General features: G+C 35.9%; 1 protein-coding gene across 3 annotated transcripts in view; it reads right to left on the reverse strand.

Annotated features, from left to right (window-relative positions):
• The window catches only part of fra (neogenin protein frazzled), a 148,137-nt gene that overhangs the window by 31,574 nt on the left and 101,372 nt on the right, over nt 1-15,191 (reverse strand). For 2 of the 3 annotated variants that reach the window (XM_081746846.1, XM_081746845.1), the window contains exon 19: nt 8,262-8,300. The exons of the other annotated variant lie outside the window; for it this stretch is intronic. In XM_081746846.1, coding sequence (XP_081602972.1) covers nt 8,262-8,300 — 39 coding nt within the window. The remainder of the gene's footprint in view (nt 1-8,261; nt 8,301-15,191) is intronic. 3 annotated transcript variants of the gene reach the window in all.

A 15,191-nucleotide genomic window follows, 5' to 3' on the forward strand; every position in this document is an offset into this window, starting at 1 on the left:
TTGTAACCTTAAGAGTCTGATTCTCCCTCGTAGTAGCGGCTTTGTTTTCTGGTTCAATTACTGATGAGCAAATGAATGTCCGGAAGCAAGCTATTGTGACACAAATGGGAAGATCCTTGAATTAAGATGTCTAAATAAGCCATCTTGAACGCCTTCGTCAAACGCCTAAATTTTTCACATGCGATGTTTGTTCTCCATGTGAAAGAAGCTAACATGTAAAGAAAACTGAGATACTAGAGATAAACAGAGGAAGCAGCAAGGACTAATGCTCAATGATAGAAGTTTAGAAGAATAATCGTGGAGTGGATTTACAGATATATACGGATTCCTTAAGAGTCCGTGCAAACAATTCTTTGTCAGCTTTTACACATAACTGAAGTATGTACAAGATAGGTGCCGCATTTCCTGACTCCACAAATGAAACAGCACTAAATGCAGCTTTCAAGTCATAACTTTAAATTAATGAATTGAGTTGAAAATTATAACAGGACGTGAGATCTTGTTAGATTATTACGATCCTGAATTCCAAAATCCTATCTAAACGAGGAAAGCATCCAAATTTCGTAACATCAAAGATGTTCCTGGAATTGAAACTATCTTCTGCATCGTAAGGCTGCCGAAAACATGAAAAATTGAACTTTAAAGGTCCATAGTTTCAAAACTATGGGACTTATACTAGTCTGGTCAAGACTTCACTTAGAAACTAGTATGTGCCCTATCCAAATATCTATTCTTCAGAATCCTGCGGTACTTTTACAATAATTTTTATAGAGCTAGTTGGTGAGTACTTCAACTTATATGCTCATAGCCAAACTCCCCAAAAATTGTTGGTGACTACCTCAGGATTCTGAAACATGGACTTTTGGATAGGGCACATACTAGTTCCTAAGTGAAGTATTGACCCGACTGCGGTAGGTCCCACAATTTTGAACCTATGGACCTTTAAAGTTCCTTGTTTCATGTTTTCGGCAGCCTGTAACTCCAAAAGGAAGCATTTGTGCACCCCGGTTGGTCTATCCTTTTTGTCTTATCTTGATGTTAGGAATCACCTCCCAAACGTTGTTGTTGTTGTTTTTAAAACACCCTATATATATATATATATATATATATATATATATATATATATATATATATAGGTAATGAGAAGAGAAAAACTACGATGCGAAACACTTTTCTGTCTTATAACTGCTTTTCGTGAGATTAACTTTTTGCATCTTTAATCAACGTATTTAGGGAGTTTTTTTTTTCTTTCTTTCTTTGCAAAGGTCTTCTATTGAAGCATGGGATTTTACGGATGGACATTCTATGACCATATTTAAAAAAATGGAAATGTGATCTTTCAGTTCAACGTGCAACGATTATGCCCTTTAGCTGGTAGCAGGACATCATTGCAATTAGTGGTCGCAAGTCTCATTGAAGACAGTAAGCCTCAACTGCAAAATGGCCATCTCTGCTACAGAATACTGTAATAAATTGCTTGTATCTTGTATTCTTGTACAATATATAAATAAATAAGGCGTTAATGTAAGAAAATTAGGGTACTCTGGTTATAGCAATTAAAAACAACCTGGTATAGAAATAAACAAAGAGAAAGTATACGGCGACGAGGAGGAAGTATTTTTTATTGCATTAATTCTTGATGGTCCCAATTCAAACAAGAAAGTATCGGCTGTTTCTTCCGTTTTGATTGAACCGTCACAGGAGCTGTAGTTTGAATAGCTTCGAACTGATCTCGAAAGTATAAAAGTAGATCTTGGCTACGACGGTCGGCACGATTATTCAGAGATCCGGGATCAGTCTTCAGCTCAGTAGCACTTTTTCACAATGAAAATTCCAAACAGTGGTTATCAAACAAACGGTAATACTTAATCAATAGTAATAATGAAATGGTATTGAATATTTATATGGTGTTGTGGTTGTTAAATGTTGACTAAAAGCAGGGAATTAGTATTATTATTCAGTTCAAAATTTTTGTCGTCGCCATTCTGTCGAGGGATTTGAAGCTTAGAATATATAAAACGATAATCATGCCTGTTGTCCTGTATAGTTGCGAAACATGTTCGCTTACTCTGGGGGAAGAACGTAGACTGAAAGTATCTGAGAACAAGATCCTGAGACGAATATTCGGACCCTAGAGGAATGGGAATGGTGAATGACGGAAACTTTATAACGAGGAACTGCATAATTTATATACCATACCATTTACCAAACATTGTTAGGGTCATCAAATCTAGGAGACTCAGGTGAGCAGGTGATGTAGCCTGAATAGAAGAAAGTAGGAACGCTTTCAAAGTCTTAACTGGAAGACAGTTGGAAAACGACCATTAGAAAGAACTAGACGCAGGTTGGAGGATAATATTAAGATGGATCTCGCAGAAACAGGTATACAAAGTAGGAACTGGATCCAGTTGGCTGAGGATAGAAGTCAGTGGCGGACTTTTATGAACGCGACATTGAACCTCCGGGTTCCATAGACCATAGTGAGAATGAGTTGTTGTTGTTGTTGTTGTTACTACTACTACTACTACTACTACTACTACTACTACTACTACTACTACTACTACTACTACTACTACTACTACTACTACTACTACTACTACTACTACTACTACTACTACTACTACTACTACTACTACTACTACTACTACTACTACTACTACTACTACTACTACTACTACTACTACTACTACTACTACTACTACTACTACTACTACTACTACTACTACTACTACTACTACTACTACTACTACTACTACTACTACTACTACTACTACTACTACTACTACTACTACTACTACTAATAATAATAATAATAATAATAATAATAATAATAATGTGACGTTTCAGAGTGTTGGGCCTTGGAAATTAAATGTAAAGGAAAGTACTTGATGCGAAGAAAGACATTCAAACGAATATATGGAGAACATGTCGTGATGCGAAACACAATATACACAAATACACAGTGAACAGAAATTTCAGATAGGTGAACATATTATAAGAAAAAATTACAAAAATTGATCCTTGGAAAGTGACTAATAATAGCTCTGACACTATTGGTTGCAAACAGAATGCGATTACGCGGGTTTTATTTTTGCGGCGAAGAATGTTTGGATTTCATCATAGAATGAGTTACTACTTACAAAATTGTCCCGCTTACGTGTAAGATACTGCATAGAAATGCATGAGTACAAACGATAATCATCTGATACAAGCACCATTTTCTCCGAAAAAAGACGAAGAGAAAGACAAAGATAATTCCAGCTGTTGGTAGTCAAGCCGTCCAGCTTTTAGAATCCTTTCTTAGTTTAGTTTCTTCGAAAGGATAAAAAAAAAGTTACAGAGGATTAGCTAGGAAAGTTACACATAATTACCTTTACCTAATTTGTATAGGTAACGCAGTTTTTAGATTTATACATACCTAGATCTACACAAGTTTATGCAATTTTTCTATGGGTTAAAGAACAAAGTAACTGATGTGAAGTGGAACATTTTGAGTTGTAAGAAACACGTGCCAAAAACAACGTCGTAGTCTGTTTTTATTTTGGTCCAAATGAGATAATGTGTGTAGTAATCTAAAACAGTTCAGTAACTTATTGCCGATTTTAGTGTTCTATGTGAAGCAAGACTTAAGTTTAACAAAATGTAAAAATATTTGTGAATCCGAAGCTCTTCATTACTGTTTAGGTGTCTTAGGCAACAAAATTAGTTAGGGAAATCACACTAGAAACAGAGTGAAACCTCTGAATAACGTATACAATGACACACTATTACGAGGCATGATCAAAAAATACGTGAATCATTTTACTAGAAACAAAGTAATAAGTTTACATGGAATTTGATTTAATTTCCTTCAAAGTACTGTTCTTGGCTAGCGATGCACTTATCCCAACGTTGAATCCATGATTCAAAGTATTTCTGGAAGGCTTCTTTTCCAAGGGTATTCAGCTGCTCTGTCGTGGCACTCTCAATGTCAGGAATTGTGTCAAAACGTTTTCTTTTAAGCACGGTTTTAATATTTGGGGCAGAGCCACAAGTTGCATGGTGCTATACCTGGAGAGCACAGGGAATGTGGACACAGAAATATTTTTTTCGGCCAAAAACTCGCGGATCAAAAGCAAAGTGTGACACGGTGCATTTTCGTGGCGAAGAAAGAAGTCATTTGCCTATTTAATCGGCGGTTAAAATGCTTATCACAGACCCATTCGAGACGTTTAGTTCTTCGGAAAGCTCTGGAATAGTCATTCGCCTGTTTCAACATATGATTTGTGCCACTTTTTGCACATTTTCATCTGTTTTTGACGTCCATGGACGTCTCGATCGTTTCTCGTTTTCAGCCAACCCTTGCCGCTTTTGATTGCTCATACCACTTGTAAACAGTCTTCAATGCCACTGGTTCATCGCCATACACTGATTTTGACATTTCGTGAGTTTCTTTGGCACTTTTTTTCAGCTTAGAACAAACCATGTTGGCACGCAACAGACACTCTTAACATGTCCTCACTCTTCTGCCTCTAGAAGCCAGCTAACATGTCACAACTCGTTCAAACTCGACAATGACTGTACCAAAGGTTTAGGCTACCGGGTTTACTAGTTGAAATGGATATAACATCCATAGATGGTACTATCAGGACTCATAGTGGTCTGGTCTCTTGTAAATAGTTGAAAAGTGACCAAAATCCCATCATGCCCCTTTTTTCCTTTGTCAATTTCTCCATCACCTCTCTCTTTGTTTGTTGTTTTGTATAATCTTTTCTTTACCTCTTTTTGAACTTCCTCCTTTCTTAGGTTTTCTAAGTATGATTTGTAGTTACGGTAAGTAGACTTGGCAAATGTAAGAAGCTTCTGAGTACATTATTTTTCAATCCCATACATTATTTTTAGCTTAGCACTGAGAGTACTCAAAGCCATGAAGTATTCAAATTCATCACCTACCCTTAAGAAGAACATACAAGAAGCGTAACACAAGACGAACATGATGAACCACACAAACACAACGTTGAGCAGAGCGTTAACTATTAGGAGCGAAAACTAAAAGACTATTATGATAGAAGAAAGAATAGACACAGAAGAGTTCTCAACCCCACCTTGAGAGCTTAAGTATCCACCAACCATCCACTGTGCTCTACAAAGAATAAACGCTGAAGTGAGAGACTAAAGCTGACTGTTTCACATGTGGCAGCAAGTACTGAAACTCTAAGAAGAGTAATGAGTAACAAGTTTCTGCCTTTTTCCATTTATTTTTATAATATTTTTCTTAGAAAACTGCCAAAGCAAAACAAATCACACGAAAAAGTCATTTTACCTCCCAAAAGAGTAACTTTTAGTGACAAATTTGGAAAAAAAAAAGTAACTTTTGGTGACCAACTTGAAAAAAGTAATTTTTAGTTAAAAAAAAAAAAAGTTACTCGCTATGAGCTCTGCACTATGCAACTACATTCATCGTACTTTTTGATCAGACCTTGTATTTGTTCGTATTTGAGAGGTTACACATTTAGGTTACTCTGAGTTCATATGATACTTCTGTGCAATATACAGTAAATACATTGATTAAAGTGTAAATATAGGCTACTATCGAAATATTGTACTCTGTGTTCAAATTACTACGTAAGTGAAAGGAATTACGTGTAAACACAAAAACTATCGTTGGGGGATGTGTGTTTATGTGAGAGTGTACTGCAAAAAATAATGCTTGTGTGATACTCTTTTCAAATATGTCATATCTCTATCGAAGTCCCTTAGTAAAAGTAATCCAATACGATTATTATTAAATGATGAAATTGTGGACAGAACTAAACAGTCATGACAGTTTGTGAATTTCTTAGAAAAAAAAGTCTGCAATAGCTGAATCTTTTGGACAGTAGTTTGTGATCAAAATTTTCTTGTAACTGCTGGATCAGTTGAAGATTTATTTTAAACTGTAGAAATCGTTTTATGTCCTAAATATGTATGAGCTGGCAATACTTAATTTACGTTATGAAGAGGTTACTGAAATGTTGGGGGTTTAAAAAAAAGCATGTCCGTAATAAGTAATGTATTCCATATAAATACGAGGTGCGTTCGGAAAGTAACCTCCGATTGGTCACTGTGCCTGAAGTAGTGGGAGCAACGCTACCATCTTTCAACAGACGTGCACGGTAGATCAGTCTGCATCCAGCCGTGGTAGAGTGAAGGTTGTCTGATCACTAGTTCCGCTTTTGTAGCGTCTCAAAATGTGTGCTGCCATAGGAAACTCCGCCGAATGCGAGGTGCGAGCTGTTATACGTTTTCTTACGGCAAAACAATATTCGGTAACAGTTATTCATCGGAAACTTTGTGCCGTATATGGACCAAGTGTGAGGAGTGAAGATGTTCGTGAATAGGTTCGTTCATTTAAAAGTGGACGAACGAGAGGAGAGGCAGGCCATCAGTGGTCACTGATGAACTCGTTTAGGAAATTGATGGAAAAGTTCGTGAAAATCGACGCGTCACACTCTCGGAGCTTTCCAATGAAGCTCCACACACACTTTCAGGACCGTGTTATATGATCTCAGCACTTTGGTGACGGTGAGGAGCTGAAAGATGCTCAAGGAGGTTTTTATGCTGATGGAATTTCTAAGCTAATGCACAGATATGGTAAGTGCTTGAATGCTTACGGAAACTATAATATTTTCCATAAGTAGAAGCTTTGCTTTGTATATACTTAAACACAAACAAACTATTTGCTGAGCAAAACAATATATTCACATAAAAAACTACATGCGTGTTACAGTTTCGCCAACTAACATTTTGGCTTCATCAGACACTAAAGTCAGACACTAGTGTCTGATGAAGCCAAAATGTTAGTTGGCGAAACTGTAACACGCATGTAGTTTTTTATGTGAATATATTGTTTTGCTCAGCAAATAGTTTGTTTGTGTTTACGGAAACTATATTGAAAAACAGAGCAAAAAAGTAGTTTTCAAATTTATATAATAAATTCTTCTTATTTAATTTAGTGTTTCTTTTTTAACCAATAAGAGGTTACTTTTCGAACGGCCCTCGTATATATTTTGGTGGGTAAGTTATTCGTATTATGGAAGTTTCCGTTATCGGAGGTTTCACTGTATAACAATCCTTTTAGGATTCTCAGGTCACATTATAGTGAGTGTTAGGAATTTTACCAAAATGTGCCAGATTGTATCTGTGTTAAAAAATAAACAACAATGCTGAAAAGAATAAGTAGCAATGCTGAACCATTCAAGAATACTCTAAATAAACGTGCAAAATTTCTGAGAGAGAGAAAAGAGAGACAAACGAGCAAACACACACGCACAATATCCGAAGATGGCATCACTGAAGTCTGTTTCCGTGATAAACGAGTTGGAACTTCTGCCAAGCCTACCAGGAAACTGTTTGGAGCCAACAGTCAATCAGTTGAAAAGTGAAAGTGGAATCAGTTCACAAGGCTATTTATCTTTCATCAATTATCAATCTTAACCCACGGACTGTTTAGTTGTAGTTCATACCTGAGAACCTGGTTTGTAGGAAGACACATAACAGTATAAAAAAAGCTTAAACGCTCTTTAGTGTTTTCAGCGGCAACACTGCATCATGAAATTGACAAGTGATATCGGCGACTTACATTCAACAGTGAACATTTTAAAAATTATTCTATTTATATTTAATGTAGTCTAATCAGATAACATAACAAAGCAATAATAATAATAATAATAATAATAATAATAATAATAATAATAATAATAATAATAATATCATCATCATCTTTAATGTCTCAGGCGTGTAACTGAATCTATGATACGACTAAATCTACGGAGCATTCTATAGATATGCTACATTGACTTGATCCCTAGTCTTCCGTTGGAAGCGCTACTATCGGCTGAAAGAATTCCACTCGCTTTCTCTCGCTTAGCAACAGCTGAACCCTTATTGGCTCAACGCGTGGCTGTGAGGGTCTGAGCGTTAGTTCGCATTTTTGCCACGGCTCAAGACATTTTGGCAGCATAATAAATATGTCAACAGCAGAATCAAGATATTGAAAAATAACCCTAACGAACGGACAATTCTATTATAACTTTGGCTGACTTCTTTTCACCGTTCATTTCTCATCATGTACTTCAAGAATGGGACAACAAACTAAAAGCCTTCGTCATAATAACATTGATTCACAAATTATCACAAGCTAAATGTTCAAAGAGCCTAAAAGTGGAACATTAAAATATAGCAAATAGCACATGTAAAAATAACTTAAATTATTTCTACAAAAAAAGAACAAAAATAATTACCTGTATCATACTGGCTGCTTATAGGAACTATTCTGTTACCTATCAAACAAATAAAAAGCTATTACAAGAGGCACGTAACAAGCAGAGATTCATTCCCTCTAATCACTTTAACAGATGAAAAAAGTAAATTAAAAAAAAAAAAGCTCACACTAGTTCTAATCACAAAATTCGTAACAGTCATTCAATATGATGCATGGGGGAGTCTCCCCTTTATGTAACATTCCGACTCAACAATCAAGTCAAATATTTATTTCCGTTTCTGTGGCTATATATGCATTACATTTCTAGCTAATAATAATATTTACAGAAATCGAAATTCCGGATAAGACACGAAAGCTCATGAGAATTAATTCGAAAAAGAGCTTTACGATTTGTCAGCTAACTTCTTCCTTCAAATATGCACAATGGATAGCTGGAGACAGCTGTATAACACAGAATAAGTCAATCTGTCATCGTTAGGAACTATAATGCAAGTAACAGATATACACGAAAAGGATGTAAGCGTCGAGTACAAAGAACTAGAAAACATCCACAAAAAATCAGCGTAGGCCGAAGAGAGGCCAGGATCTTAAAGAAGTAGGTAATAACAATTGAATTAACACATCGAAGTGTTACACCACCAACAATACGATTAGTTACCAGTGGTTTTGATTCCTTCCAATATAGTATATATGTAACTGCTGGAAACATGTATATCTTCATGTTTCTGCATGTATCTCCATCTACAAGTGACACTTTCCTAGGAGCAATAGCACGAAAATTAGCGTCTAACAGCCATTGATGTGCTGTTTTTCTGAAGATAAGTGTATTTGTCTCGGTGTGCATTGGGAAAACGTCATGAAATGATACGTTTTGCTTGCATGGACCAACAACCGTTCAAATGCAACCTCTGTTTTCTGCGTCTACCCCTTCCATCAGCCGTGCAAGATGATTGTAAAGTCGAAAACATTAGTTTTCGGATCGTCCTATCAATTTTGCAATAGATCGCATTGGTTTGCCTTCCTGATTACCTATCACCAAAATAACACAGACACATTTAGCTGGATACTAAAAGCTCACGCAGTAGTACTATTATCTTTTCTTGCAAACAAAATACCCAACGGTACCTATTGTTTTAAACTATGGAAACACTGCCGGTTTGTATTATTCTCGCCAGCCCAACTCGCGCACACCTATCTGTCTCCGTATCCTGACACTAAAGTCGTATTGAAGAGCAACTGTGTTTACAAATGCTTCCAAGACAGAGAATTTGACCAACCGAACGATTGCTTTCGCAAAGACCTAATTAAATATAGCTTAAAATGAAAAAGAAAAGCATCGTTTCCATTTTTCTGTCATCACTATATGTCTAATTTTTAGACTTTCGTTTCTCCATCACATGCTAATTATATCGTATTATTTTTTTTTATTTTTTTTAGTATTATTACCACTTATTGCAAGCAAGATATCAGAGTGTGTGTCCGCACCAGTCCTGCAGTCAGATCTTACTGTTTTTACTACATAATTCCATCTTACTGGAAAAATATGTTTATGAATAATGTTAATCACAGTTAACAAAAGTTTTGCTTACATTGCTTCGCGTAAGACCTCCATCGATTTTTGGTTCTCTGGCAACGGATCCCCAGATTTAAGCTATAAAATGATTTTTTAAGCTTTTAACTCTTTTAACACTTACGGGTTTATAAAGGAAATTATAGAATCTCAGTAAAGTAGCTACTGCTTCAGTACTATTCGTCAGAAACTGTTGGTTCGTACGTCATTTTCTTCAGAATAAAACCAGCTTTTAGATGGTATAATGTCCATGGCTCTATAACGTACGTGGAAAGGGAAATTAGGGGGAAATCGGGAATAATCCCTCCAAAAATTCCTTTTTGGGAATTTTGGGCATCCTAGAACAGCCACGGGTGAATTTACGTCTTTATAATATACCATAAAAAACCTACGCTGGTATTCTAAATATTTCCACTAAGCACCAATTCGATATTGTTTCTAGTTACGAGGGAAAACATAGTTCCCAATCCTGTTGAAGGGTACAAAATCGTAGAGTGAACAGGGAAATAAATCCCTTTGTGCTACAAAAGTCCACAAACAAGACACGAAAAGTAAAGAATGCTTTGTCACTAGTCCACACAAGCGAGAAAACAATGTTTTAGCATGTATAAAATCCTTCAGAACAACGAATTGTTTACTATCACAATTGTGAATTATGCTTTCTGTCCTAGCAAAATCCGAATAGCCTAATGGGGGAAGGAGGTGGGGGAGGGAAAGGGAGGATAAAACGCGTGGGACTGCATCTATGAACTGAAACAATACTAATTCTCAGCCACCAGCTACAACCAACACCTATCTTTGCCTCTGTCTGTAAAGACAGTGTTATTAACGAAGATCTACCATGTGTGAACAACCTGATCATTTAACATCTGGCTTTTAAGTATATCATCTCAGAGAGGTGAGCATGTCAAAACTGCGTTTACTTTTTTGTACAACATTCCTCTAGATAATAAAGTAGAAAAAATAAGTTTGGGTAAAGTACATAGGTAATAAAGACCGATAATCAGCTCTATTACTCCATGACGTGACGGTTACGTCATCAGTGTCGAAAGGGAGCATTCTACACATCCATGCTTTCATATTGAACGAACTGTTGGGAAATTTACAACATACAAATGACAAATAAAAGATTAAAGAACTAACAGTGAAGCAAGCATTGCACTGCAAAGAAAGGTAATAAATATGTACGTATTTAAAAAAAATCATTACCTTACCACTGAGAACATATTACAAATCATTATAGGTACTGGAGAAGAGCAAACTCTGACACAGTAATAAATTTACATTCTGTAAGGATAGTAAACATATAACAATGTGGTAACTACGTAAACAGATATATTGTAATAAATCAGACTTATTTACACCAAATTTTAACACACAAAATGTGTTAAAAGAAATATAGATGAAGGTATACGATCAAATAGGTCAAATATGTCAAACATAATTCATATGCACTACCAAAAAATAACCAGATATCAATTTTCGTTATATTAAGTATAAGGAATTCATGGGCTTTGCCATGCGTTCTTAACAGAGCATTCACAATGAATACTTCAGAAAACTATAAACTCAGCGGTTCATTCCATTCAATTCTTTGACTTTACATTTATAAAGGAAAGATAATCTGAAACACATGCACTATGTATTCAATTAAAAATTAATATTTACAAAAAAATATACAGAATAAAACAAGAACTTACCGTTACGACGGATCGAAACTCGAAGTGAATTAACACTGAATGACAATCACATAAAAATAGTCTCTACAATTACTCGACAATATTTTCTAAACTTACGACAAATGCATCTTAGTGGGCTATGATGAAATATACAGGGTGTCTCAAAAGTCCTCTGACACAGAGTAACTGTTATTATCAGAGTTAAAACAAAATGTAAGAGGGAAAACCGTCTTCAAATATTATGTTTTCAATCTAAAGTAAAAGAATTTTTTTAATTTGGACGAGGTGTTTGGGCTGTACATTCTTTATGCGCCCAATGTTAAATGAAAATGCAACGTTGCCATTTACCTGGACCCACAACATAAGTGAATGAAATTATTGCCTGAAATAGGGGCTAGCCATGGACACGTTAGCGTAAAAGACAGTAACTTCATTCACTTATGGTATGGGTTCAAGTAAATGGCAACGTTGCATTTTCATTTAACATTGAGCACATAAAGAGTGTACAGCCCAAACGGCTTATCCAATTTAAAGAACTTTTTTACTTTACATTGAAAACATCATATTTGGAGACGGTTTTCCCTCTTACATTTTGTTGTAACTCTGATAATAACACAGTTACCCTGTCAGGTAACGTTTGATTCACCCTGTACAGTAACGGAAAAATGAATAGCAACTCCATGTAATTTTAAGCGTTTACAAGATTTAATAATGTTTCTACCTAAGTAAGCATGAACATACAATGAATCATATATCAATTTAAAGAAAATTTTATGGAGAATGCAAATTAAGTTACAGAAGTTGCCTATAACCGCAACAATGTATGATACTTGACAAAACATGACGTAAATGAAACACAAATCAGCCTTTCCGAATGTCCATTTTATGATCGACTCGACCTAGCTTGCTGCGAGGTTACCGCTCGATTATTTAATCAGCCTCTCAACCATGAAGTATCATTATTCTGTCCATCCTCGTTGTGCAGGTTCAGGATTACGCAGATGGAGTGTTGAAGTTGCCAAGCGTGCTGTGAAACTTTTTGTCAGTTCTGGAATTCAAATTTATACCCTAAAAATTCTGTTTTCCTTTCATAAATGTTTGTACTAGGCGTATTTTACAAGGGAAGTCGTCCGATTCGTTCACACCGGACATAAAGTGGGCAAAAGGTGTGACGTAATACCCACAAAGCCAGTAGAATTCGAACATTGAGTGTGAGAAATACAATGCTGAAATTGCGCGGATTGTGAAAGTGCATAAAAGCACATAAGAGAGGCAGCTGGCTAAAATTCGGGAAGTGTGATGCATAAAAAGTTGAAGAACTGGCAGATGTGGTCGAAAAGTACACTCCTCTCCTAGACAAAACAGTGCATTTTGGCGGTTGTGTCTAGCAGACAGATTTCGTCAGTCATCACACGATCTTCCAACGAGTTGATGGGAAACATCTAGTGTCAATGTTTGTTCACGTACAGTGAGAAACAAGTTGAAATTCATGGATCTGCGTACACACACGGCTGTCAAGAAGTCATGGCTTACACAAAAATATCGTAATGATTCATAGTGCTGCTCAGTAATTACACAAAATCGGCATTTATGTAAGTGATTCACGTGCCAGGGTGTATTGCATGTCTTGCGATGTACTTAGTCCTGCATGTACCGTTAAAACCTCGAAGTACCACCTACAAGTGTTCTGATTTGAGAATGTTTTTCTTCCAATGGGATCGGTAGAAACCACATTTCTGATGGTGTTCTTACTGTAGAAACATACAAAACGATACTTCAGACTAAAATAATACCTTCGGGAAGAGATTTATTCAACGGAGAATCTTTTACATTTCAAGACGATTCTGTCATTTGCCACCGTGCCAGAATTATAAAAGATTATATTCTGCCCTTAAGGCATGTTACATCAGTTCATTGGCCAAGTAATTAGCCGGATTTAAACCCTATTGTAAATTTATGGCGGGATTTGCAGCTTCGTGCAAGGACATCTGTAACAAGAAATCAGTTATTTGAAGCAATAAACGACGTCTGGCAACATTGCATTCAAGTACAGAGACTGCAAAACTTAGTGAACTCCATGCTAAAGCGATGCAATTTTGCTATTAAATTAAGTATTAGCTCAAGTCAAGTCACTTTTGTAAAAATCTAAATTTAACTTACGTTAACAATCGCTGTCACATTTTGTAAACTATCACTCATTGTTGCAGATATAGGTAACTTCTGTAACTTAATCTGCATTCTGCGTAAAATTTCCTTTAAACTGATGTATATTTCATTGTATGTTTATGCTTACTTATGTAGAAACTTCTTATTAAATCTTGCAAACGCATAAAATTACATGAAGTTGTTACTAATTTTACCGTTGCTGCAGTTAAGCTAGAATGTACAACCTTCTACGGCCAAGAATCTCTTCATTGCAAATTTACAGAATTCAACAGACTAGGCCAGCTAAACAATTTTTCGTTGGAGGGTGTATGGTCATCCCATTGGCTTCCACTAGTTTCTTTTTGTGTGTGTGTTTATTTCATTTTATTTATTTATTTGTTTATTTTTAGATCAGTGTTCGCTGTCTATTAATTGAAACAGTTCCTTAATTGACTCACCGTAATGGGTCGAGAACAGAAATTTTGTGTTTCCCTGGACACCGGAACCGGTACCAAGCTCATCAAAAGTGTCTGCGTTAAACCTTGGACTAGAATGGAACCATGCTCCATTATTATATAAAGAAATTTTTTTTAAAAATTTATTTATGTATTGTTTTTTTTATGAATGAGTGATTGATGGTTACACTATGTAAGATCTTCATAGTGCAACAGTTCATTCCATTTCATACGCTTAGTTTTATGATGAGAGAAGTACAATTCCCAAAGAATCATCCGACAATCTTTGGAACAGAAGGTTATTAAACGTACTTTCCTGTAATTGTGTAGAAAACAGTTAAGAAATGTGTATAACTAGAACGGACATTTGACACTCAGATGTAAAAAAGTACAATCAAGCATGACAAAGGTATTTTCTGTTTTGCCCATTTACGTCGAAAATGAAGCTAATATTAATTTCCATAGAAGCAAAAAGAATTCTTTATTGAGTGGATCCTGGAAGTAATACTACCCAGTGCTCAAGCGAAGATTCAATAAAATCGAACGTTTTTGAAGTAAATTATCTTTTGTACAAAATGGTACGCGTTGCACCACCGCGTATTTTTTGCCCACCCTAATTTTTGAAGGAATATTTTGAACTTTGTTTTAACTTACTTCCAGTTTGACCACCATCTATAAGATTGGTAGTCGTTTCACCTAGGCCAACTCTCGCCTTCCACAGTATGGTTCATTTATCACTGACCTCCACTACCTACTTTAGAAAGAAATTCTGGACGCCGTTACTTCAACACTGATGCTTGGTAATAAACTACTGGCATTCTAATACCAAAATTTGGTGTAAACTTTAATTTCACAATTTACGGACATTTCAAATTCACGTGACCTATCGATGTTCCAATAATCCTCTGGCACCGCAACATAAGATGCATCAAGAGCTCATTGATGAGATACCAGTTACCTGTACTACAATGTTCTCGTTAATTAACGATTATCAGTACTAACAAAGAATGCCAGGTCTACATACTTTACGCTCATTATGACCATCATAAATCCAATTATCGGATATTTTCACGACTTGTCTTGGGTACAACGTTACAATA

This window comes from Thermobia domestica, chromosome 18 (genome assembly GCF_964235325.1).
Source record: "Thermobia domestica chromosome 18, izTheDome1.hap1.1, whole genome shotgun sequence".
Lineage (NCBI taxonomy): Eukaryota > Metazoa > Arthropoda > Insecta > Zygentoma > Lepismatidae > Thermobia > Thermobia domestica.